The sequence below is a fragment of the Hemicordylus capensis genome, chromosome 1 (genome assembly GCF_027244095.1).
Source record: "Hemicordylus capensis ecotype Gifberg chromosome 1, rHemCap1.1.pri, whole genome shotgun sequence".
In the NCBI taxonomy this organism is placed as follows: Eukaryota; Metazoa; Chordata; class Lepidosauria; order Squamata; family Cordylidae; genus Hemicordylus; species Hemicordylus capensis.
In genome coordinates, this window is record NC_069657.1 from 195,243,033 (window position 1) to 195,267,870 (window position 24,838).

The 24,838-nt window shown below is 43.4% G+C and overlaps 2 protein-coding genes across 4 annotated transcripts; one reads left to right on the forward strand and one right to left on the reverse strand.

Annotated features, from left to right (window-relative positions):
• Positions 1-53: 53 nt before the first annotated feature.
• CFAP210 (cilia and flagella associated protein 210) lies at positions 54-24,404 on the reverse strand. 3 transcript variants are annotated; one of them, XM_053265129.1, is made up of 9 exons: positions 24,368-24,404; positions 11,778-12,004; positions 10,863-11,036; positions 10,578-10,771; positions 7,228-7,384; positions 4,834-4,973; positions 3,563-3,755; positions 3,147-3,311; positions 54-1,263 (listed from the first exon to the last, which is right to left on the reverse strand). In XM_053265129.1, the coding sequence occupies exons 1-9, from the start codon at positions 24,387-24,389 to the stop codon at positions 931-933; spliced, it is 1,605 nt and encodes a 534-aa protein (XP_053121104.1). In that variant the 5' UTR covers positions 24,390-24,404; the 3' UTR covers positions 54-930. The 3 variants fall into 3 exon arrangements, with proteins under 3 accessions (XP_053121104.1, XP_053121096.1, XP_053121108.1); XM_053265121.1 differs by lacking the exon at positions 24,368-24,404 and adding an exon at positions 14,741-14,874; XM_053265133.1 differs by lacking the exon at positions 24,368-24,404 and adding an exon at positions 12,247-12,283.
• On the forward strand, positions 14,982-21,188 carry PHOSPHO2 (phosphatase, orphan 2). Its single transcript, XM_053265260.1, has 3 exons — positions 14,982-15,053; positions 15,918-15,985; positions 18,254-21,188. The coding sequence occupies exon 3, from the start codon at positions 18,275-18,277 to the stop codon at positions 18,998-19,000; it is 726 nt and encodes a 241-aa protein (XP_053121235.1). The 5' UTR covers positions 14,982-15,053; positions 15,918-15,985; positions 18,254-18,274; the 3' UTR covers positions 19,001-21,188.
• Positions 24,405-24,838: the final 434 nt, after the last annotated feature.

Consider the following 24,838-nt stretch of genomic DNA (forward strand, 5'->3'; position numbering starts at 1 on the left):
AGCTGTTTTGTATACAGCATTTTAGCATAACAAAATATTTGTTACATATAAACTATGTTGCTGTAAACTGTTTTATTGAGTTGTAAATCATTTCACACTTGAAGAGAATGAAGGATTTCTTTTAAGGAAGCACCTATTGAGGTTTGGTTATAAATACATTGGTTTTAAATACTGCTTAAACACCAGATGATCAATAATTCCTCTTGTTAAGAAGACATGTTCTGAAGTTATACAATAGAATTCTTAGTGCTATTAAATGTGTAATTAGACATTTCCCAATATTTCTACTTTGTGTAAAAAAAAACAACCCACCACCACTACTTGTTCATTTTCCATTTAATCTTTCAGGCTGTAGCTAGGTATTTAGGCTCTACTTCCTAGGATTCACAATCCTATGCTTGTCTCTGACATGCAAAGTGGGCAGGGAAAAGCTTAAGTATCTTTCTTTTTTCTCTTCACTCCTTTCCTGCCAAGGACAAATACATGATTAGGAATTCTATGTTTGATACTGAATGGCTAGTAAATAAAGAAATAAATAGTTCCAGGTGAAAAGCTTAAATAAAGAGCAGATACTATCTTTACAACGTGTAGATTTAAGGTGTTTGTACAAGCTGTAGAAACATAAGCAATACAGTAGAGGTTGCTAAATTAAGATTGCATTGTAAGCTATAGATGGTTTTTTGGATCCTCAATTTTGTCCCTACACTTCAAATCTTATAAGGAAAACAAAGCTTTCACACTGCTTGTAAGTGTGACACATTTAGCAGACCTTTATAGGTCTGGACTAGTACTAATGATTTTCTAGGTTTTATGCAAATATACTGAAATAGTTGAGTCAATCATTTTACATTTGCTATTTTTCCATTAGATGTTACAAAGTGAGCTGTTTCAAAGTGTATTAGACATTTTAGCATTTGAAACAATTTTTTTTTACCATGTAAAACCCAGTCGTGACTTAGTATGTCCATATTGAAGGTCATTTAGCAATTTCATTTCTTGAGCTGTGTCACCAGTATAACGTACTTTAGCAGCAGACTTATCTCTGTCACTTTCTCTAGAAAGTGGTCCACAGATATCAGCACAACCTTCTTTTACTGCTCTGAAAAGAGGGTAGAGATTCTGAGCAGTCTTGGATTCCTCATCAACAACTTTCTTAGCATACTCCTGGAATTCCTGCTCCTTGCACAATGCAATTAATTCTTTCTGTCTAACATATTCTGCCTCATCTTGCTTCTCACGGTCTTCTCTTGCCATTTTTTCAGCCTGCATTTGGGAGAAAAGCTTAAGTAAATCCAAAAAACCATTGCATAATATATTTGAACTGAGATCATAAACTGTGGAAATTCTTTTCTTTCCAACCCAAACCAATAAACTAAGACAGAATTAAAGAGTTTGATTTAAAAAATATTACACTTGTCTAACAGACATTATTATGGGTGCAATCCATAAGGTCAGCAGCTAAACTTGCCTTTATTTTAATAGCTCAGAAATTGGACCTAGGATTAATAGTCTTGCACAAAGCTTATTGGAATGAGATGACTTCAAGACCACAGTGGTATCTTGCATTTCTGGACAAATAGGGTGCAAAACCAAGCTTTTCTCACATTCCTGGCTTAGCTTAAATCCTCTGCCAACATAAACACCTGTGGATATCCAGAACCATAATACTCAGGTGTGGCGGGGGCGGGGGGAGAACAGGGCAGTGATCAAATAGTCCAGATTGTAATAACATGCAGTAAGCTATCAGTGCTGTGTATAGAGATCACCAAGAATCACATGGTGAAACAGAACATTTAGAGTGCTATTTTGGAAGATATCAGCTTTGTCCCAGGTGAGCTTACCTGCTTTACATAGGGTGCAGGATTGCAATAGTGCCTGCTTCACTTACTGTGAGCACCTGTGCTGCTTTACTATGGTCGGTCACCAAATATGCATGCTTAGGGGTTATTTGCATAGATCTTACATGGAAAAGAATCAATGACATGCAGATGCAAACTGTATATCATCAATATTCTACATAAAATCCATGTACAAACTGTATAATGTGACCTTTACACACTGGATTTTTCACATGCAGGCCTTATGCAAATAAGATGTATGCAGACATCTGATAAGCTTGGAGGCAGAACTTTCACAGTGGGCTGAATGGGTAGCTGTGATGGATGGGCAGAGCAGATAATTTGTCAGATCTGGGCCTTTTGACAACTCTGCACACTATTCAGTAACAAAGAACAGTTTGTGATTGGGAAAGGGGAGGCTCCTCCCTCAGTGGCAAGAAGGCTGATCCGTAGGTGCGAGGGTACTGTTCCCTTTCATATTCATCTTTCTTTTACAGCAGAAAAAGAGTAAGACTTTGAATGGGCTCCTAATAATTGCCTTGGTATTTGTTTTACCTCACCCTTTTCTTACACTTCTGTAGTTTACCTTCCTTTCCTCTTTTCCTAATTTTCCCATACAGTGGAGTACAGTGGTACAAATTAATCCGTTCCGAACGCACGTTCGTAGGTCAAAATTTTCGTAAGTCGAAAAGCGCACCCACGGAGGTCTGGAAACATTCGTAAGTCGAGGAAACCGCATCTAAAAATTCGTAAGTCGAGGAAGCCGCATCTAAACCGGCAACGACTTCCGGTCATTTTTGTCGTTCGTAAGTCGAAAACTTCGGATGTCGAGTAGTTCGTAAGTCGAGGGACCACTGTAGATGTTGAAGAACTATAACTGGATCTCCTGTCTATTTACATTCCTTTAAAAAGCAGCCATAGACCTCCAAATTATCAGAATTAGGTGCTTGTGGCAGCAGGGTGGGGGTGGGGGTAACCCTCTTACCTTTGTTTAAATTTTTTTTTTTTAATCACATACACAGACATCACCTCAAACTGCCACTTGGTTTCTCCTAATGGGGTAAATAGCAGCTTGCTGGGAGAGGGGAGCATTTCCATAAGAAAAACAGTGAAAGGAAGAAAGGGTTAAGCTCTCCCCACCACCTCACACACACCACTACTACAGTCCAAAGGCAATTCTCTCCCTCTCTGGCACCTGCTTTTTTGTTTCCTCACTCACAAACTGCTCTCCTGGCACTGAACAAAAATGTACAGCTTATGTTCCTTTCTTTTTGTATACTTTGAAAACTTAAAAATACTCCTACTTACTATTTGCATTATTTGAGCGTCTTGTTGTTTTAAATTTGCACAGTGAAATCTGTGTTTCTTGTCTTTCTCTAGTTCCTGAAAGATCCGGTCCGCTTCCATTAGTTCACGGAGCTTTTCTTTAGCTTCCAGCTTCTCCTGTTTTTCTTTCTCTTCTTTCACTTTCATCTAGAACAACACATTCATATCCTAAGGTAGTGATATCTGAAACTTAATGGCCTAATGTCTTGGACATTCCATTCAAACGGTTTTGATTCGGAAGCAATATTTTTATTTGGAAGCAAGTCCCACTGATTTTAATTAAACTTGCTTTTAAGCAAATTATTCAGGATCACAATTTTACTTCATTGTTACAAATATCTATTATGAAAGATCACATGGCAAGAAATGGTAAAACAAGAGTGGAGGATTTTTCTTACCACACCAATTCTGTGTTCTTTGATGGATTCCAACTCAGCTTTGTTCTTTTCTTCTTTTGCTTTGCGTTCTCTTTCTTCTTCCTCTTCTGTCTCTGCAATTTCTCTAGCAATACGCTCATCTTCATCTTCTTCCTTCTTTTGCATCCGTACAAGGAGGCGGTTAAAAATATCTTCTCTCCGTTTCTCCATTAACCTGCAACAATTCAACAGTTAATAATTCCCCAACTGTGTGCTAAGAGAGAGTCTGAAGTGTGCCTTGATTAAACCGTCACTAGATGCAACCACCACTCTGTGCCTATCAGAGTGGGGAAGCCCCATCCTCTCTAATAAAACGCTTGGTGTCCGTCCGTGGACGGACACCAAGCGTGCGTTCGTGCCTGGCCTGTTCTGGGCATGCCCAGAACAGGGCAAGGGAGGCACGAACGGCAGGACCCGGCGGCCATGTTGGGGCCGGGAGAAGGAGAAGTGGCCGCCGCCTACGCCAGGAGGAGAGTGCGGGAGAGGCGGCGGCGCAGCCGTGGCCACGGCCAGAGGTGGCGGTGGCCGCGACGGGGCAACTGGCGGCGGGAGTGCGGGTGAGGCGGCGGCGGGGCCAGAAGCGGCCGCCGCAAATAAAGGAGAGAGGCGCCGGGGGAAGAGGCGGCGGGGAAGCTGGCCGAGGTGGCGGCGGAGCCGCCGCCGAGGCCTGGCGCCGCCAGTAAAGCCGGGCAGGGGGGGAAACCTTGGGGCCCGATCCCACCATTCCCGTCCCCCCACCAAATTACTAAGGGCCAAATTGGCCCTGAAAAATGCCGCCGCCGAACCGCCCTCCCAGCTGCCCGATCCCACCATTTGTACAGGAAAGAGGAGCTCGCTAGCAGAGCTCCTCTTTCTGCAAAGGCTCTTCTCAAACTGGTGCTTTGAGCGGAAAGGGCGTCCTTTCCGCTCAAAGCGCCAGTTTGAGAAGAGCCTTTGCAGAAAGAGGAGCTCTGCTGGCGAGCTCCTCTTTCCTGTACAAATGGTGGGATCGGGCAGCTGGGAGGTTCGGCGGCGGGGGCCGAAAGCATTACTAGCGCCCGTTTTTCAACGGGCTAAAATTCACTTGTTCAGCAATAATGCTCCTTCTGTCAATAGGTATCATCCATGACATTATCTTGAGGAAGAGAGCAAGTTATGTCCCAGGTTTCTGACACAAGAATCCCTGTAGTACTGTATTGCCCATTGCCCAGAAAGCATGCTTGACTTTGATTTGGAGCCTGTAATTAATTTATCATTCAAACACTTGTTCCCACCTCAGCATTTCCTCTTCTTTTGCTTTTCTCAGCTTATTCATAACTTGCTTTGCTTTAAAATGTAATCGAATTTTTTCATCCTCTTCCTCTTGTTTCTGCTTTTCTATCGCCTTTAGAATTATCTGATCAGAAACATGCTCCTTTAAAATACAAACAAAAAGAAATCCATTTTGCTTAGCAAAATAAGCACTCCAAGGAGGCTTCAATGTGTTTCTACTGATTGGGCCTAAGGTGGAATTCCTACGGACTGTGCCTAAGAGATGGAAGATAAGTTTGTACAAACGACACATGAAGAACAGAAGGGATGGACTTGGGGCGGGCGGTGCTCTTCCTCTCTGCAGGTCCCTTGTGAGTTTCTGACCCAGTGAATAAGGTGACAGGCTTTTCTGGGAAATTAATGCAGCATCTTATTAATTTATCCAAGTTCTAGGCATTCTAAGTCCCATGATGGGTTCGGAGCTAAAGAGCATGGGAGTAAACAACTTTTGGCCCCAGATCTATCATGGAGGCTTTTTCTGGGCTGAAAGGAGGCAAGCAGCAGACACTGAATGGAACTACATCTCTCGACTGCCCTCACACACCTTCCAGGTGGAGTCCATACAGCTTCAGTCCCAGTAAAAGAAGCCCCCAGCACCAGAAATGTGCAGAACTACGAGGGGAGGGCTGTGGCACAAGTGGATGCCTGTAGGTTCAGTGGTATCAGATCTTCTGATGCACAGTCCTGGTATAGCGTGGTCCGTGGTGTAGTGGTTAGAGTGCTGAACTAGGACCGGGGAGACCCGAGTTCAAATCCCCATTCAGCCATGATACTTGCTGGGTGACTCTGGGCCAGTCACTTCTCTCTCAGCCTAACCTACTTCACAGGGTTGTTGTGAAAGAGAAACTCAAGTATGTAGTGCTCCTGTGCTCTGTGCTCCTTGGAGAAAGAGCGGGATATAAATGTAAAAATAATAATAATAATATATAGCCGCATACCACCCGTTCATAACTTGAAGAGGACGACCTCAAAACAGTGGTGCACCACCTGGTAACCTCCAGGCTTGACTACTGCAATGCGTTCTACGTGGGGCTACCTTTGTATGAAGTTCGGAAACTTCAGTTAGTTCAAAATGCAGCAGCCAGATTGGTCTCTGGGGCAACCCGGACAGACTATATTATGCCTGTTTTTAAGCAGTTGCACTGGCTGCCGATATGTTTCCAGGCAAAATACAAAGTGCTGGTTATTACCTTGAAAGCCCTGAACGGCTTAGGTCCAGGTTATCTTAGAGATAACCTTCTTCTGCATGATCCTCACCACACGTTAAGGTCACCCGAGGAGGTCTGTCTCCAGCTACCATCGGTGCGTCTGGTGGCGACTCAGAGGCAGGCCTTCTCTGTAGCCACTCCTGAGCTGTGGAATGCACTCTGGGCAGAAATCCGTAATCTGAATTCCTTATTGGCCTTCAGGAGAGCCCTCAAAACCTATCTGTTTGGCCTGGCCTTCCAGGGTTCTGTTGTTTCTGAGGTATTCTGAGTGTGGATTCTACGATAGCTAATTAGAGTGGATTCATGGTGTTTCATTGAAAATCTCATTAGCTATCATAGAATCCACACTCAGAATACCTCAGAAACAACAGAACCCTGTACCCCATGGGTTTAGAAACCCATGGGGGTGGTTGGCACCCTATGTGCACTACACTACCACTCGCTCTGAGCCACCCCAGCACCCCCCAAGTGCAGTTATGGGGCTGCTGAAAGCTCCATGTATACCCTATGAGGAAAAACCGTAAAGACACGTAAACTTTAACAATTCCCCCCAAATCAGCCCTCTGCCCAAATCCTTTGAAAAAAATCAGGTAGCTTCCTTGACCCTACCTGGCACTACCACCAACCCCACACTGCTCTAGGCCACCCCTTTGCCCCCCACATGAAGCTATACATTTGCTGACACCTCAATGCTTCTCTATGGGGAAAAACCTTAAAGACGCGTAAACTTCAACAATTCCCCAAAAATCAGCCCTCTGCCCAATCACTCTGAAATTTGGGTGGTAGCCTCCACCCATTAGGCACTACCACCCCATCCCACTCTTTTTGCCCAGATCCCACGCTATGCCCCCGATCTGCCCCCAAAACACTAAAACTCCAAAAATTCCCCCCAAATCAGCCCTTTGCCCAATTCCCCTGAAATTAGGGTGGTAGCCTCCAACCATTGGACACTACCACCCCACCCCACTATTTTGCCCCTGGGACCCGTTTTTATTACCCGAATTGATTCGGATTCGGATTTAATCCGAATCCGAACTGAATCAAGGGTGATTCGGGTAGCCCAGATTCGGGCACAGAACAGAACGGGGGTGATTCGGTTCGGATCCCGAACCGAATCACCGAAAACCCGAATTGTACACACCTACATACCTGATGTGCCCGTTTACGCTCAAGCTTCTTCTTATATTCCTCGTGCTCTTTTTCCTGCATTTCCAAATGATATAGCCTGGTCAATGCCTGAATCTCTTGCCCTTCTTTTATGTTTGCTAGTTTGGCCAGTTCTTCTAAATGTTCATGTTCTTTTATTCTAAAAGACATGCAAAAGGACAAATGTGGTAAGTGAGCAAGCACTAGCAATTTCTAAAGCTTCTGCAAGTTTTGAACTGAAGATGGGGAGTGGATCAGAATTCATACACCATAGTCAGTGCTCAAGAAGACTGGAACAGATATTTGTTGCTTTGCTGATCATACTTCAGTGGGATTGTTTTCATTTATTTTAAAGACTTGTACCACTTTTCCAATTGAATGCTCTCCAAACTGGCCTACAAAAAATTACAACTTTTTAAAAAGTACCTAAACACCCTTGGCTGGTGGCAGAAGCCAGAGTGCCCTTCCTCTGGGATTTGCTGTCCCCGGTTAACTGGCAGTTGGAGCAGAGTTCTTTCTGGGAGGGAGGAGGGAAGCAGGCTTCCTACAGCTGCTTGTTCTCTGTGGCTGAGACAAGGCTGGTCTTCCCTTATCATAATGTTTCTTCCGGGGGTGGAGGCGTGGGCTGCAACCTCCTCATGGCCCTTATTCTTCTGGCCAGTGGCAGAGTATCCTTTCTCTCCTTTCTGCAGTCCAAGGGTGACTGGAAATTGGAGCAAACATCTTTGTGGAAAGGAGGAGAGATGATACTCCCTGCATCTGCCTATTCTGAATGTGAACCAATGAAGTATATCACCTGATCTATTTTGTATTCATTAGTCTCTAGCATTAAAACAACAGTTGTCAAAACCAAGCACACTGTAAACTTTTTGGTGTGTCTGATTTTCTGGCATTATATGTGCCCTGAAATACACATTTCCAGACAGTTAAATCCCAAGGTGTTTCGTGAAAGGTGCTCCCACAAGCAAGTTTAAAATTAAAACTAGGTGGTTTAGATCTTAGAAAAAAGAGTGACAAACAAGATGATGTTGTTTTCAAAGACTTCAATGAACAATCTATTAGGGTTTCTTCCTTGCCCCCAACTACTAAAACAGGTGAATCCTGATATTATTGATTTATTGAAAAATGTTTTTTTATCAAACAAAACAAGTTCTAGTAAGAACTAATCTAACTAATTTCTTTTCACTACCCCTGCAACTGGAAAAAATGTGGTCCAAATCTGCTACGCAGTTCACAGGTTAGCCCACATGCACTTCAAACATTCATACATCTGCTATCTTGAATTGGGGTGGATTATGTCATCAAAAACTATGAGGTGTCCATATGTATATCCTTAAAACTACCAAATTTGGTCCAGAAAGGTGTTCCCACTTGAATCTCAAACATTCACCTGTCTACCAACTTGAATCAGGGTGGATGATATAATTACAAACTATGTCCTTGGGGTGTCCCTATGTGTCCCTACACCTGTAGCAAATTTGGTTCAAATGGGTTAGGCCACTCACAAATTAGCCCAGTTGCACCACAGACATTCATGCATCTGCCATCTTGAATCAGGGTGGATGACATCATTACAAACTACACCATCGAGGTGTCCCTAGGTGTCACCCACTACAACTTGAACCAAATTTGGTTCAAATTGGTTAGACAGTCCACAAGTTAGCCTACTTGCACTTCAGACATGTACACGTCTGCCATCTTGAATCAGGGTGGATTACATCATCACAAACTATACCCTTGAGGTGTCCCTATAGGTCCCTACAGCTGTAACAAATTTGGTTCAAATAAGTCCCGGCACTGCAAAGTTGATGATGCAGGGGGTGGGACAGATAGACGGACACACTCATGGAATGCTGGGTGATCTCATAAGCCCACTGGAAAGTATGCTAAAAATGCTTTACTAAGAAGATTAAAAACCAGCTTGGAACTTGGGTAACTGAAGCACTGCCTTCTTCTGCACAAACCTAAGGTTATCATCCGAGTCTTCTCTGAGTTCCAATGCCTCTAAAGTGAGGTGGGTGATGACCCGAGAGAAGGCCTTTTTAGCTGGGTTACCCTACATGTAGAACACCCTCCCCAAGGAAGCCTCCCTGGCAGCAAACCTGATGTCCTTTCAGCACCAAAGACCTTTTTCTTTCCCAGGCTTTTCAAGTTGCCACCTAAACTAGTTTTGTCTGGTTAATTTTTCCTAATACTGCTGGTGTTAATCACTCTGCTTGAATTTTCTTGTGTTTTACATTGTTTGCTTTTTACCCAATATTTTTGGCCTGCTTTCCAGCAGGCTTATGAGATTACCCAGCATTCCGTGTGTCCATGTGTGTGTGTCCCCAACCATCAACTACTCAATGCCTGAACCAATATGAACCAAATCGGGTACAGTTGTAGGGACACATAGGGACACCTCAATGGCATAGTTTGTGGTGATGTCATCCCCTCCAATTCAAGATGGCAGACGCATAAACATTCGAGGTGCAATTGGGCTAACTTGTGAACTGCCTAACTGATTGGAACCAAATTTGCTACACCTGTAGGGACACATAGGGAAGACCAAATAGCGTAGTTCGTGATGATGTCATACACCCCAATCCAAGATGGCGGAAACATGAATGTTTGAGGTGTAAGTGGGCTATATTGTGGACTATCTAACTGATTTGAACCAAATTAGGTACAGTTGTAGTGAGTGACACACAAGGATACCTAAATGGCGTAGTTTGTGATGATGTCATCCACCCCAATTCAAGATGGAAGACACACAAATGTTTGAGGTGGAAGTGGGCAAACCTGTGAACCGCCTAACCTATTAGAATCAAATTTTGCTACAGCTGTAGGGCACATAGGGATGCCCCAATGGTGTAGTCTGTGATGATGTCATCCACCCTGATCCAAGATGGTGGACGTTTGAGGTGCAAGAGGTCTAACTTGTGGACCACCTAACTGATTTGAAACAAATTTAGACCAGTTGTAGGGATAGAGAAAGAAAACCCCTGCTAACTTGGCTTAGAGGCACCTTTTAGCGTAGTGATTCTCTTTATTTAGCAGGGGGAGAGTAACTGGTCCTATCCACCCCCAGCACAGTACCTCCAGTGACTGTTGCTGGTGTCTATCTTATGTTTCTTTTTAATTGTGAGCCCTTTGGGGACAGGGGTCTATCTTATTTATTTGTTATTTCTCTGTGTAAACCACCCTGAGCCATTTTTGGAAGGGCGATATAGAAATCGAATAAATAAATAAAAGTAGGCCGATTAGTTCTTACTAGAACTTGTTATGACTATAATGAGCTGTTTTGTTAAGCTGAAGGGAGGCACAGAAATGTTTTAAATACATTTTTAAAAAGCTATTCTAATCATATTTACTGCTCCAGTTGATCCTGGTTAAGTTGCAGTCGCTTCCTATGCTGTTCTTTAACTTTTTCTTCCTCCTTTAATATAGCTTGTTGACGCTCATGTTCTATTTTATCATCCATATTCTGGTACAGGTTTTGGTTTTTCTTTTTAAATTCAATCTGAGCATCTCTTTCTTTCAAGACTTCAGTAAGTAAGAAGGCTCTCTGCAAAATACAATTGCAACATTAATAGACTTCTACATTCGAACATGCCAGAACATTAAAATAATTTTTTTTTAAAAGTCATCTATATTACATGGAATCCTTTCACTCTTTCATTTTGGTGATACAATTTGTTTTGGGCTTCTTCTATGAGCTCTTTTCGCTTCTGTGCTTGGTACTTTACTTCTTCCAGGTCAATCAGTCTTTTTTCTTTCTCTTCCCTCTCTTGGCGTATTTTTTTGGCTTTCAGTTTTGCCTGTGACATACCCTGCAATGCAAAGAAATCTGCTCAGATTAATAATGGAAGCGAATGAGTAACAAGTGCCACCTTAAACAATCTTTATGTAAATTAATAAAAAAAATAATAAACTTTCTTTTCAGCTCCATTTCTTTCTATCTCAGTACTGACATGTGGGAAGAAGAGTCTGGGTTTCTACTCCAGTGGGAAAGGTGTGGTGTGCAGATGAAGGAGCAGAGGGCCAAAACCTCTGGGATGAATCCCAGAGGCTGTGCAGTTTGCAGTGTGTGTGGGGGGGGGGCGGCTTTTGGTTGGCTAAATTTATAGGGTAAAAATGCACTAAATCAGTGTCCCTCTGGGTTAATGGTTAACAGGGTGATATTTAGTGGAGAAAAATGAAAGAATGGGTTTTGGAATAGCCAGGCAGGAAGATGGCATTTTCTCTGCAGTACAGTGTTAACTTTAGGAATTTTGGCTTGTTGACCGTAAAGGTTTGAAAGAACTTGGAGGCATGAGGAAACTGATGTTAACCCAGAGTTTTTCTTCCTGGACCCTCCTAGAGACAGGCCAAGTCAAACTGTGCACATCTGTAGGGGTGCCAAGGGGGTGTACAGGGAGTCTCAATTCGGGACATCCTAACACTATGTGCATATAACCACTCTTTTGACTGACAAAGTCTTTGGCCTACTACATAGCAAGAGAAAAGATATAAACTTCTCCAGACATTTGAGAAATGCGCTACAGGGACTGAACTGCATACATTTTTCTTACCGCAATAGTATTGGTCCAATTCTTCACAAGTGCTTGAGACTTTAAGTGCAAATCTTTCCGTTCTTTCCGTTCAGCACGAGCTCGTGCTGCTTCTTTAGCTCTGGCATCGAGGCTGTCTTGAATCCTTTCCCATTCTACCTTGGGCACTATCGTTATCTGGTGAAGATCTACTCCCACCGGAAGAAATATTCCCTCCACAATTTCATCTTCACTTAAGCCATTACTTGCTACATTTAAAACAAAAATTCCTCTAGTTATAACTCCTTGTGGATCAGAAAACCCTAACTCAGTTGAGATTTCAGTTCTGCCAAATTATACAAGTACATAGCTTTAGTCTATATATGGATTTTTCACAGAGCAATATCAACGATATCAAGAATATTTTCAGAAAGTTAATGGGCTGGTTATGTGAAGAAAATTAAAGCCTGACATGAAGATAAGACTTTGTGAAGAGGCACCAAACCCATACCTAGAATGGAGTTAGAAACCATTGGGCACAAGATCCACGCAGAAGTAAGGAATGTTTAAGACTCCCTTCTGCCCTAAAGATTCATAATAAAAAGCAGGGATGACCAAAGTTTAGAGTATACACAAAGAAAGAACGATCAGTTTTTATGAACATGAGGAAAGGTCCTACTACAACATTTAAACAAGTATAGTAAAGCTACCAAGATTGTGGTGCAATCCTATGCACACTTACCTGGAAGTAAGCTCTGTTGACCACAGTAGGACTTCTGAACGCATGGGATTACTCCATGTGTTACCACCAATTACTGCTGTTGAGAATGGTCACTGGCCTTATTTTTTATATACTTGAGCTTTGTCCAGAAATATTACACTGTACCTCTGGCAGTTCATAGACATTTGCAATTCCAAGGGTAACAAAATGAGGCATGGTACCACTTTTTCAATAACTGTAACCATAAGCAAATTTTCAAGTTAATATTATATATACCCATGGGCAAGAGAACATCTCCTGCTATAAGGCCATATTTTTACAAACCCCTTAAATATTATAGTGTCTGAAATGTGCAAAATATGTCAATAACAGAATTAGAAACAATGTCCAAAAGTTCTAGTTCCATTACCACCTATTTTGCATGTTCCAGGATCCTTTTCAATCTGGCTTCCGCCCCGGATATGGGACTGAGACTGCCTTGGTCGCTCTAGTGGATGACCTATGCCGGAAACTAGACAGGGGGAGTGCCTCCCTGTTGGTTCTACCATCCACCATGGTATCCTTCTGGGCCACCTCTTGGGTATGGGAACTGGAGGTACTGCATTGCAGTGGTTCTGGTCCTTTCTTGAGGGAGGATCCAGAAGGTGGTTCTGGAGAACTACTGCTGGGCTCCATGGTCGTTGGCCATGGACTGTGTTGGCCTGTGGGGTCCCGCAGGGTTCGGTCTTGTCCTCCATACCGTTTAACATCTACATGAAACCGCTGGGAGAGGTCATCTGGGGACTTGGACTGAGTTGTCAGAAATATATCAGATGACTCTCTCCTTGTCACCTGATCCTAGGGAGGTGGTGGATGTCCTGAATCGGGGGCTGGAGGCCGTGATGGGTTGGATGTGGGCTAATAAACTGAAATTGAATCTGGACAAGATGGAGGTAATGTTGGTCAGTAGGAGAGCCAATCGGGATGAGGAGATTTTACTGGTTCAGGATGGGGTTGCACTCCCCATGAAAGAGCAAGTACACAGCTTGGGGATATTACTGGACCCGGCTCTGCTATTGGAAGCTCAGGTCAAGAAGGAAGAGGTGGCCACAGTTACCCATGCCTTAGTCACATCATGGCTGGATTACTGTAACGCGCTCTACGTGGGGCTGCCCTTGAAGAATATCTGGAAACTGCAGCTAGTGCAAAATGCGGCAGCTAGGGTTTTATCTGGAGCTGCCCGGTGGGAGCACATCACACCCATTTTGAAAGAGCTGCACTGGCTACCAGTTTGTTTCCGAGTCCAATTCAAGGTGCTGGTTTTGACCTATAAAGCCCTTAACGGTTTGGGCCCAGGATACCTGAGGGACCGACTGCTCCCAAGGGTTCCTGCCCACTTGACGAGGTCATCTGAGGGGGCTCTGCTCCGGGTGCCGACAATGAGGGAGGCTTGGTTGTCGTGCATGCGGGACAGGGCCTTCTCTGTTGCTGCCCCCAGAGTCCGGAATGCTCTGCTACTCGCTCCTCGGTCTCCATCACAGCTTTTAGAAAGTGTAAAATCTTGGCTTTTTGCCCAGGCTCTTATTTGATTGTCTCTGCTGCTGCTCTTTGTACTCTGTATTACTTTTATGCTTTTGTTTTAAATTTTTAATCAGATTTGTTTTATATTTTTAGCTTAATATTTTAATTGTGTCTTTTTAACAATCTTGTTCCTAAATTTTGCTGTAAACCGCCTTGAGATTGTTTTAATGAAAGGCGGTATATAAATTTAACAATAAATAAATTTTTAAAATGGTGGGAAAAGTGGCAACGTGCCTGATTCCGTTATCCTTGGAATTGCCATTTTGACCTCACAGTTTACCATTTCCCCCCTCTTTGCCCGTGAATCGACAACACGTGGATAACACTTGATGCTTCTGAGGAATAATAAATGTCACACAATAAATCTGTCAATACTGAAGGTGCTATACTTTCTATACTGAAGATGCTCTAGGTGCTTTTCTTTTCTTTGTAGCTAGAGCCTTCTCCTACTCCCCCCATTCCCCCGTCTCGTACAGACACACACGACAAAAGCTTCAGGTTATGATACTTGGCCGCTTGTAGTTGGGAAGAAGTCAACGGCAACTGATCGAGAAGCAAGAGCGGAGATGGTGCGTAGCTCAAACAAGTGGTCAGTTACTAACGTGGGTGGCCAATGCAGGAAGGGTGCATTGAGCTGAGCAAGAATAGCCGATATATCCATGCCCAGCCATGTTCTTCCTCACTCGTTTGGCACTGCCCTCCCCAGCCCCGGTGACACACTCACTCGTGGACTGACGACTCTGTCCTTTGCGCCTCCCGAATCTCACTGCTGGGCGGACTACCGCCCCCATGGCTCCTGGGGGGGCGGCGGAGGGGGGGAGAAAGACGCGGAAAGAAGCAGCAGCCCGCAGACGTCCTGCGCTCCTGCACGAGCCGGAGCCTCTTCTGTGTAGAGAGATCCACTGTAGCGTACGGCGGTTGCCAGGCAACCGGGAGGAAAGCTGCGGGTGGAAGTCACGCGACGCTCTGTGGACGGGACGGGCGGCGCGAGAGCTGTTTGGGCGCTCACGTGACCCGGCTGGAAGAAGCCGTTGCAGGTCAGTCCGGTCGGCCGCGGAAATCGAATCTTCCTTTTCCTTTCCTTCGCGCGAGTCTGACCTCCCCCTCCCCACCACCCACTCTCCGACGGGAGGTTGCCCCTCCCCTCTCAGGGTGGCGCTCGCGCTGGGGCTTTGGCTCGCGGCTAAGAGAGGCCGCTTGGCCCACCATAGCTTGGCCATGCGAGCCCAGCGGGTGCGGGAGCTGCTAGCAGCGACGGGTTGTTCGCCAGGTGCTCTGGCCTTGCCCACCTCGACGCAACACCATAGAGCCCTGGCTTCTACTGCGGCTTCTGCCGTTGTTGCTGTTTGTGCTGCTTGATTCCCCTTTAATGCGAGTTGCCGCTCTCTGCCCACAGAGAGCGTTCACACGTTGCAAAATTCCCCCGTGGTTTCCTCTTGCAAGGCTGTGTCTCTAGTATCATCTTCGAATGCGAAAGAGCTGTGGTGGTGACGACTGTCACTGCGCTTTGTTTTTCCCCTGAGACGCCCCCAAAAGAAAACGCCCTCGAGTGGGCGTCCGGGGTGGGGGCGGGGGAGTGTCCAGCTCAGTGGGATTCAATTCAGGCCCTTTGTTTGTAGAAAGTGGCTTTCATGCTAGTCGCAGCCTAAGCAATGGCTTAAATATGTGCTCTCTCATCTGTATCTGACAGGCACTATATATACGTGTGTGTGTGTGTGCGCGTATGTTCCCTTCTCCAATTTCTATACCGCCCTTCCAGAATGGCTCAGATTTTACATCAAAATCTTCCATCTTCACTCTCCTGTCCAAGCAAGGTGGTTCTCGGATAGGGTTGGGGTTGGGGTCAGGTCAGTTGCAGCTATGGGGAGCTGAACTCACCAGATTGTTCAATCTTTCTTCAGGACATTCTGGTGTTGCCACCTAAACAAGAAGCCTGAGTTGTTACAAGTTGAAACGGGTATCCTGAAATGTAAGTGGTTTTTGCATCAAAGAATGTAGATGGCTTAAGGATGTGTATTCCATAACAGACAGCGGTGGCCCACAGCCTCCTTGTGCACACTCTTCTCCCTCCCCCACTCCATTTTTTTTTTAAAGATAGGGGGCAGAAGGGCATCTTGCCACTTTGCTGGTACCACAGTAATCTCTGCCTTGAGGCGGTCAGCTCACCTTACTTCATGGAAGGTGACAAATGACATTTGAAATAAAGCTAAACCCTTAAAACATGCAAAAGCAATTAAAAGTTTAAGGTTGGTTGACTTTGAATGATTGTCTGTACAAGCCATTATTTTTGCTTGAACACACAATATATTTCTTGCTCTCCTTTTGACTTGGGAATCAAAACAATACAATTTGGATTCGATTCAGGGTTGTCGGGTGTTCAGTTCAGTAACCACTTAAGATGCTTTGGATCAGTTTTGAACAGGTTTAGATACATTTCATGCAGAATATCACTTCTGGTATTTAGCAGGCTGTTTCAGGTTCAAGTCAACTTTGAGATTGAGACCCCACTGGGGGTGGGGAATTCTTTATAAACTCTCTGGTTTTGGGGTTCCGGTTCAATTAAACTCCCTGCTTTTGTGTTGTATGCAGTCTCTAAGGCAGTTCTTTATAACTGTTTTGTTCTAATGAATAGCCAGATTCTAAGCATGTTTACTCAAAGGTAAATCTCAGTGACTTACACCCAGATAACGTAGTTCCAAATCCGTAAATGACAAATGCGTTGTGCCAAGTCCGCAGCTCATATTCCAGACTAGCGTTGCAGTAGCACAAACATGTTTCACTTGTGTAACAAGATGCACAACCTGTGGCATGCCTCAAATGTTTTACAGGGAACATTTGGGCAAGAGTGCAATTTTGAGCATTTCTTTGACTTTGTACAGCTATGCAATCTTCTGGCATTAGCACAATGTTGTTCACTGTGCAAGTGCTTTGTTAGTCTGCATGCCAACCACTGATTTCAACAGGACTTATTTTCTGGAAAATATGTTTAAGATTACAATTAGATTACAACTGAGAAGATTACAATCTTCTCAAGACTATTGAAGCATCACCAATATTCCCTTTTCTTTAAGGAGGCTTTTTAATGCTCCATTATTATTATTTTTGTTATATCTGGTAGGTTCTTTAGCATCTTTAGCTTTTTATAATTTTCAGTTTTAATTTGAACCTAATGATAGTGATTTTTAATCTGACAACTTTTTTCTTCTTTTCCTGTTTAATTTAAGAACCGCCCCGAGCAGTAGTGCACTGGTGGGGTATAAATATTTTAAATAAATAAATAAATCAGTTCAGCATTGTTGCAGTGAGTGTCATTTGATTATGTTTTTTTGTCTAAAGTAAGAAAGAATTTGGTCTCATACTTTTAATGTCAGATTAGGATTGGGGAGGCCTGGGTTCAAATCTCCACTCAGTCATGAAGCTCACTGGACCTTAGGCTAGCTAGGCTACAAGAGAATGCCTAGTCCATCTCACAAGGTTGTTGTGATACATTTGAGTGGGAGTGCAGAATCATGTATGAATCTTGAACACCTTAGAGAAAGAACTTAACAACAAGTATTTTCTCAACTCTTTACATGCAGTATTTATAAAGCACCATTATATGCATATTGAGACAAAACTGAGACATATTCCCCACTTTTAATCTGACACCCTCCAGTGAATTCAGACTTTGAACCTCTGAGCATCAACCAGTGACTATCAGTGTAGTGTTCTGTTGATAGATCCTTTCCTTCTTTTAAATCTGCACTTGTGTTATATTGGAAAGATTTACTCCCTTTTGCAAGGTAACGTAATAGATCTTGAAAACATAATCAAATGTTCTATATTTATATCTTTGTTTTAAGAGCAGCTTTGCATGTTAATTTCCAATCTGTCATGCAGATGCATGCATCGTGTAATATGTCAATCCATAATCATTTCACCTTTGTGCAGTACTAAAATATATTCTGCAGCCAGTATTAAAGGAAGAAACCAAGAATAACACATGGCCATTTGTTAGTAGGGGGAGAAGACAAATGTGGTGAATATTTGTATATCCCATTTGGATAATATATTTTGGGAAATTGTAAATGCCAGTATTTTCTGGTTTCTCTCTACTTTCGAAAACATAGTGAAATCATATATACATATTCAAATCTGTAAATAACTTTTTCTGGGGGAAAACATGTCCAAACTGTACAGTATCATTATTTATATAGTAATAGAGCACTTAAGCAAAATGATTCTCTCTTATTTCCAGGCTTACATTTATCTGACAGCTATGAAGTTTCTGCTGGTTTTTGATTTTGACTATACAATAGTAGATGAAAACAGTGATACCTGGATTGTGAAATGTGCACCTGACTCAAAGCTTCCTGATGAAATAAGAAACTCCTACCAAAAAGGACGTTGGACAGAGTATATGGGCAGAGTGTTCAGATACCTGGGGGACAATGGAATAAGAGAAGAAGAGATGAAAAGATCCATGACAAAAATCCCTTTCACTGAGGGAATGAAAGATCTCTTTGATTTTATTAGCAAACACAAAGGCTGTTTTGACTGTATAATTATATCTGACTCCAACACAATATTTATTGATTGGATTTTAAGAGCTGCTAATGTATGTCAAGTATTTGATGAAGTGTTTACAAATCCTGCATGTTTTGATGACTGTGGTTATCTTACTGTACAGAATTTTCATGCTCACAATTGTGCAAAGTGCCCCATAAATCTCTGCAAGAGAAAAGTCTTAGAAGAATTCTTAGAAAACCATTTAAAGCAGAGGGTTAAATACTCACAGATTTTATATATAGGTGATGGTGCGAATGATCTGTGCCCCGTAATGTATCTTAAAAAGGATGATGTTGTTATGCCAAGACATGGGTATATGTTACAGAAAATGATTGCTCAGTTGTCTCAGGATCTTGTTCCCGTGGAGGCATCAGTTGTTGCCTGGTCTTCTGGTTCTGAGATACAGACCTATTTAGAATTACTTATAAAAGGATAGTTCTAATTAATACCAATGAAAATAGTACATTGGTGCTGGTATCTTGATCTTCTCATGCTAGGGCTATTTCTTCATGAATGTTAGAAAAAGAACACTTTGTTTACACCACTTTGGTTCATTGTCTTCCCTTGTGCAAAGTCAGTGTTGGGGGTGGGAGGTATGCCTGCTCAACTATGACCAGTTGAAGCAGATGCCATTGTCGTTGCTGAAAATAGTTGTCATGCAACATCTTTATCACATCAGAAAACTTATCTGTTTTGTGATATATGAAAATAATTTTCTTCTAAATATTGACAGGCCGAAGACATATGAGCAATTGCTACTTGTTTTCTAAAATAGCAGAACATTCTGTTATAGGGTTGAAAATGTTGCCCCTGAGAAGAGAGAAAGCCATTGATAGATAACAGAAATGTGGCATGAACTAAAGCCAAAGTTCCACCATGGTACCCCATTCCACTTTCAGCAGTAATTTCTGTCCATGTAGCATGGTGTAATTGTGCAATCTGGCCCTTGGGCTCACGTATTGTTAATAGTGTAGCTTTCATTTTAGCACTTGTCAGTCTTCCCCACCTGACACCCTTTGTACCTTCATACCTTAGCTGCTGCTGACTTTAAAGATCCCCACTATAGGTGAGTAACAGCTAGGCATTTCTGTAGATTCTAATATTGTTTATTGAGGGGCAGTTGCCTGTGTTGAGAAATCAGCCTAGGGACTGTGGCTAATTTTGTGATAAGTAAGATTTATTGCACATCTCAACACAACATGAGAGCTGCCCTTTCTCCTCCTGCTTAACAATACATGGTCATTTGTTACTTAATAAATAACTACCATAATTCAATCTGACCTCAGAATGAAAGGTGTTACTTACATGCTTTATTATCAGCAATGGATGCATATATAGTACCTGAAGGTTGTATTATGTTCTCTGACTTTACTTATCCTACTGTATCTGTTTTACCTGCAGATGTACTGCAAGGAAATTGAAAGGGATAATGCAATTAGAGGATATTACACTCCTTGTCAGGAGGTAGTAGAATCCTTGAAATGTGTGCAGTCCATTCCTATCCATTTTCACTTGTTAATCAGTCAGCTGAGGGCCAAACAATGTGTTAATGATGAATCCAGCACTAAGAGGTGAGTTAGAACCAGAAATATCTCCTGACAAAAAGCAGCCAGGAGTGTGGGTTCAGAAAATTGCTTCTCCCAAAGCTATGGTTTGCTCCTAAAATAGCTATTTTTTGCAAATAGCCATTTTGGATTTGTGGCAGGAAAATGGCACAGTGGGGAAATTTTAAAACCAAGAACCACAGTACTGGTTTGGATCATCCTCCCACCAACTGCTTTTTATTTAAACAAACACAAAAAATACCCACTTCCAGTTTTAAGTCCACCTTTTAATGATTGATTCATAATAATGTAGTTTGACCCTAATTTCAATGGAATGTACAAGGGAGTAAGTATGTATAGAGCTGCAGGCTTAAAACTCAAGTCAGGATTTTGGTAAAATGATTGTCCTGTATATAATATGGTAATGCCACCAAACCAATTTTGATGCCTATTAATATAATCTTCTGTTACTGAGGTGTCACATTTGTCCATCTTTTCCAATACCTTTTGAGGTTATCATCCAGGACTGTGTATTCCATTTTTCCATTGCATTTTATTAGTATTATGCAGGTGTTGTCTGAAATGAAGGCTTTGAAATAGGACATATATTGATGAACAGTATTGTGTTGACCTTTTTACTCTATTGTGAAAGGTGATTGTGTTTAAATGTTTTGCTTAATGTGTGGAAATACTTAGGTAAACTGGTTTCCAGTTACTGGAAAGCGCATATATGTTTGAAAGTGGGGATAGGGGAGGGGAAGAGCATAATCTGGAAAGCTGCTAGCTGGCTTCCAGATCCTGGTAATTTTATGGCAATCTTCCCTTTGAAGAGTTTATTTACCAGTCTGCTAATATTCAGATATTGAGGCTAAAGGGCTCAGTACAGTAAGCAATGGATTTGCTTGGAGATCTACCTTTAGCTTGATTGTAGTCAGACAAAATAACAATGTGCCTATTGCAACTTTTGGAGCTGTATATTGGTTAAATTAACAAAGATATAAATTTAATTTATGCAGTTTTGTATTTAAGGATCTATGCTTATATAAAGAATACAATTAAATATTTTATTAAGCAAGCACACTTTTGAGTACTTTGTCTTTTTAATGTAAATGTTTTTGTAAACAGATCTGATATGAGAGACATTGTTTCAAGGATGCTCTTGGAAATTTGTGTGCTCAATGCTTGTAAAAGAATTAAAACAATTCCTTATCCATTCCCTCTATCTTGCAGTATCCTAGTTCTGTTGGATAGTACAAGGGAGAGACAGAGGTGGGAAGAGTTTATCTCCTTAGAGGGTTGTGTTGATATAGGGGGTATGTGACAGACTTGGAGAAATAAGCTTGTCCCGTGTTATCCCGTGTCTATGGAAATGGCCCTCAACAATGGGTGTGTTACAGGCAGTGTCCACCTTTAACACACACACCCTTGTACCCGTACATGTGGTGCTGGCATGGAGGACCTGCATTCTTGTGTCCAGGAAAGATGTGTGAACATGCTGGCAAAAGGAAGGATCAAAAAACTAACGTATATAAGAATCCTGGAAATGGGTCTCGTGTGTTTGCAGAGTCATGCTGATGCTCAAGGTCGACTTTATGGGCCAAGATCTCCTTAGCCTCCTGAGATGGATGAATCTGAAGTCCCTTTGCCTGTTTCAATTAACAGAACATGTTTGATTGCATTCCTTCCTGCATATCTCAGAAACGCATTGACTCATTCACTGGTTTGAACCACCCCTTCACCCTGGATCATTCGGCCCCTAGACAAACAGAAGCCCACCCTTTCAATCCATATGGGTGACTGTCCTGGCAGGAAAAACCCATCATCTTCCTTGTGACAAGATTGGCACATTAACATATTCCCTACCTCAACTTTATCTCTGTCCCAGCCCCTCAAGGGCCTGGGGTCCCTGGAATTTCCCAGCCACATGGTTCTGACCCTATTTAAGGCGGCTGCATTAGGCATCTCTGGTCCAGACCCCAGGTTCAGGATGCTGCACCAGCCCTCCTCTTCAGCAGATATGTCAGGAGATGCATTGCCCAGTCCTCCCCAGGTCTCTGGAGATATTTATTATTTTCCTCCCTCTATACCCCGTTCCCTATCCTGTGTATGAGTAGTTCTGTATGGATGAATAGAATTAGACTGCTAGGAATAGGTTAAGGTAATTTAGGATTTCCCCCTTTGGTTTTCGGTGTTAGAGAAATTTTCTATTTTCTGCACCGGCAGGTCTGGGAAGTGGGGCCTAGCCCCTTCCCCTGGGGTGAACACATGCTCAGTCTTAGCCAAACCTCATGAGCAGAAACATCCATCCAGAGCAGGATTTCATTACAAAGAGATTTTTCTTATGCGACAAATATGGATCCTGCTTCGGAGCAGACCACTCTCTCATGAGAGTGCCTGGCCATAGAGGCATGCAGGCTAGAGGACTTTTACCACCCATCCCCAATTGGAAAGCTTCATCTACGCCCCAGGAATTGTCCCTCAGTAACATCTGTCTTGGTCCCAGCGACTAAACATAAGAACAGCCCTGCTAGATCAGACCCAAGGTCCATCTAGTCCAGTATCCTGTTTCACATAGTGGCCCACCAGATGCCTCTGGGAAGTCCACAGGCAAGAGGTGAGGGCATGCCCCCAGTCTTGCTGTTGCTCCTCTGCCAGAGGCGTAAGAACTATGAAGTAAGGGGGAACGATTGTTCCCCGGTTGCCAGCGTCTGGGGGAGCTGTCAAGGCTCCTCCTCTGCCATGGTGCCCCCTTGCTCCCTTTCTACACCCAGCCGAAGTGCTCGCCAGCTGGGAGCATGAGGCACGCCCCTCTCCTCTCAAGCCAGTATTTCATTTAAATGCTGGCTGTGCTGAGAGGAAAATTCCAGCCAGCATTTCATTTAAACGCTGACGGGAGGGATGGGAGAGGGTCCCAACAGACCTCTCCCAGTTATTGGCCCCGCCCCTGCATCTGATGTCGGACACAAGGGGGTGGGGCTAATGCATAGAATTGGGCACATCAGCCCCGGCAGAGCTTCCCTTCCGCAATCAGCGGTTTGTGGAATCAGTGACAGGGAGCTCCTTTCCCTGTCTTCTCGAGGAGCTCCCTGTCAGTGATTCCATGAACCTCTGACTGGGGAAGGGAAGCTATGCCTGGGCTGACGGGCCCTGTTCTTGGCATTGGCCCCACTCCCTTGTGTCTAATGTCAAATGCAGGGTGCATGGCTTGGGGTGCAAGCACACAAAGCACGCACAATAATAAAACCTAGGGGGCGGGGGAGCTGTGGGAGGACTTTGTCTTTCGGCTGCAGTGAAGCTCCCTACACCTTGCAACTGGTATTTAGAGGCATCTTGACTCAAAGGCTGGGGGTGACCTATAGCCATCAGACTTAGTAACTCTCAATAGATTTGTCCTCTATGAATTTGTTGTGAACTGCTGTGAACCAAGAACTTAAGCTCCCCTTCTACAAGTCTGGGTCCTCTATAATGCATCCCCATGCTCAGTTCTGCTGTTCACAGTGACCTGGTGAGCCAGGGACCGCTTCAACCCACAGGTGTCTTGTGCCAGAGTTCCCCTCACCGGCTGATTTGCATCCACCATACCATCTGGCCCAGCCGGGCTTGATCAGCCCCAAACGTAGAATTCATCCCCAGTCCTTCCTAATACAGGAGGGGTTTACCATTGCCATCTTCTGTGCAGTATGAGATGCCTTTAAGCATCTTCCTATATCGCTGCTGCTTGATATAGTATTTAGTTAGTTAGATTTATAGGTCGCCCTACTCCCATAGGACTCAGGGCAGCTTACAAGCAGTAACATACACAGCAACACAATTCTATAAAATACATCTTACATAACGTCATAACCTCAACCCCATACAGTACTTATTCCACACGACATTGTAACCATGGATTACAAGATCACTCTATGACCAGCTATCTCAGCGACCGAACACCCGACGGAACATTTCAGTCTTACATGCCTTACAGAAAGCCAACAGATCATGGAGAGCTCTGATATTATCCGGGAGACCGTTCCACCACTGAGAAGGCCCTGGCTCTCATTGATTGCAGTTTAATATCCCTAGGGCCCGGGATCACCAAGGTATTACTTGTGGCCGATCTCAGGGATTCGAACCAGCAACCTTCTGCTGCTTGTTAGTCAAGCATTTGTCTGCTGTGCCACTTAAGGTGAGCTATATCCCCTCTTAGGATATGTTAAAAAGCCCTTCCTGGAGCACCAGATAACCAGCCCTGAACCTTCTTCTGGTCCGGTACCCACCTTCCTCGGGAGCCTGAGGCATATCCTCTGGTCTGGTTCTCCAACCTTCGTGTGCATTCACACTAGAGAATCTAAACTCCATTGCTAACATCAAAGAGTCTCATGATTAGTTATATACATGAATTTACTTTGGTTTATTAGTGAAAAGTGTTAAACTTTAGAAAACCAGTGTGATGACTTGTGGGTTGACTCGCATGTACACCTGTCATGTGAGAATGCCCACTTACTCCTTGTCCTTGATTTCCTTTAATAAAATTTTTGGTATTGTACTTTAGCTGTGTCTGTAATTGTCTTGAACAACGCTGCCAGCTTCTGGTCCTAGAGGGGACCCACCACCACCACCTTGTGACAGGTGGGAACTCTCTGTTTCCACCCCTCCCAACAACTTAACAGACCTTTAGCCAGTCAAGTGACAATACAATATGGAGTTTATTCTCTTAAGCTTAAGCAATGTCAAGTGCTGCTTGTGGT

What these genes read in the sequence shown, in the direction of transcription:
- CFAP210 (XM_053265121.1), bottom strand. Translation starts at nt 14,807, where the DNA reads ATGGGGGCGGTAGTCCGCCCAGCAGTGAGATTCGGGAGGCGCAAAGGA. An exon ending in ATTGGACCAATACTATTGCG is followed by an intron (nt 11,037 to 11,777) that starts GTAAGAAAAATG and finishes TTTGCATTGCAG; the next exon opens with GGTATGTCACAGGCAAAACT. An exon ending in AAGAACACAGAATTGGTGTG is followed by an intron (nt 3,312 to 3,562) that starts GTAAGAAAAATC and finishes GTGTTGTTCTAG; the next exon opens with ATGAAAGTGAAAGAAGAGAA.
- PHOSPHO2 (XM_053265260.1), top strand. Translation starts at nt 18,275, where the DNA reads ATGAAGTTTCTGCTGGTTTTTGATTTTGACTATACAATAGTAGATGAA.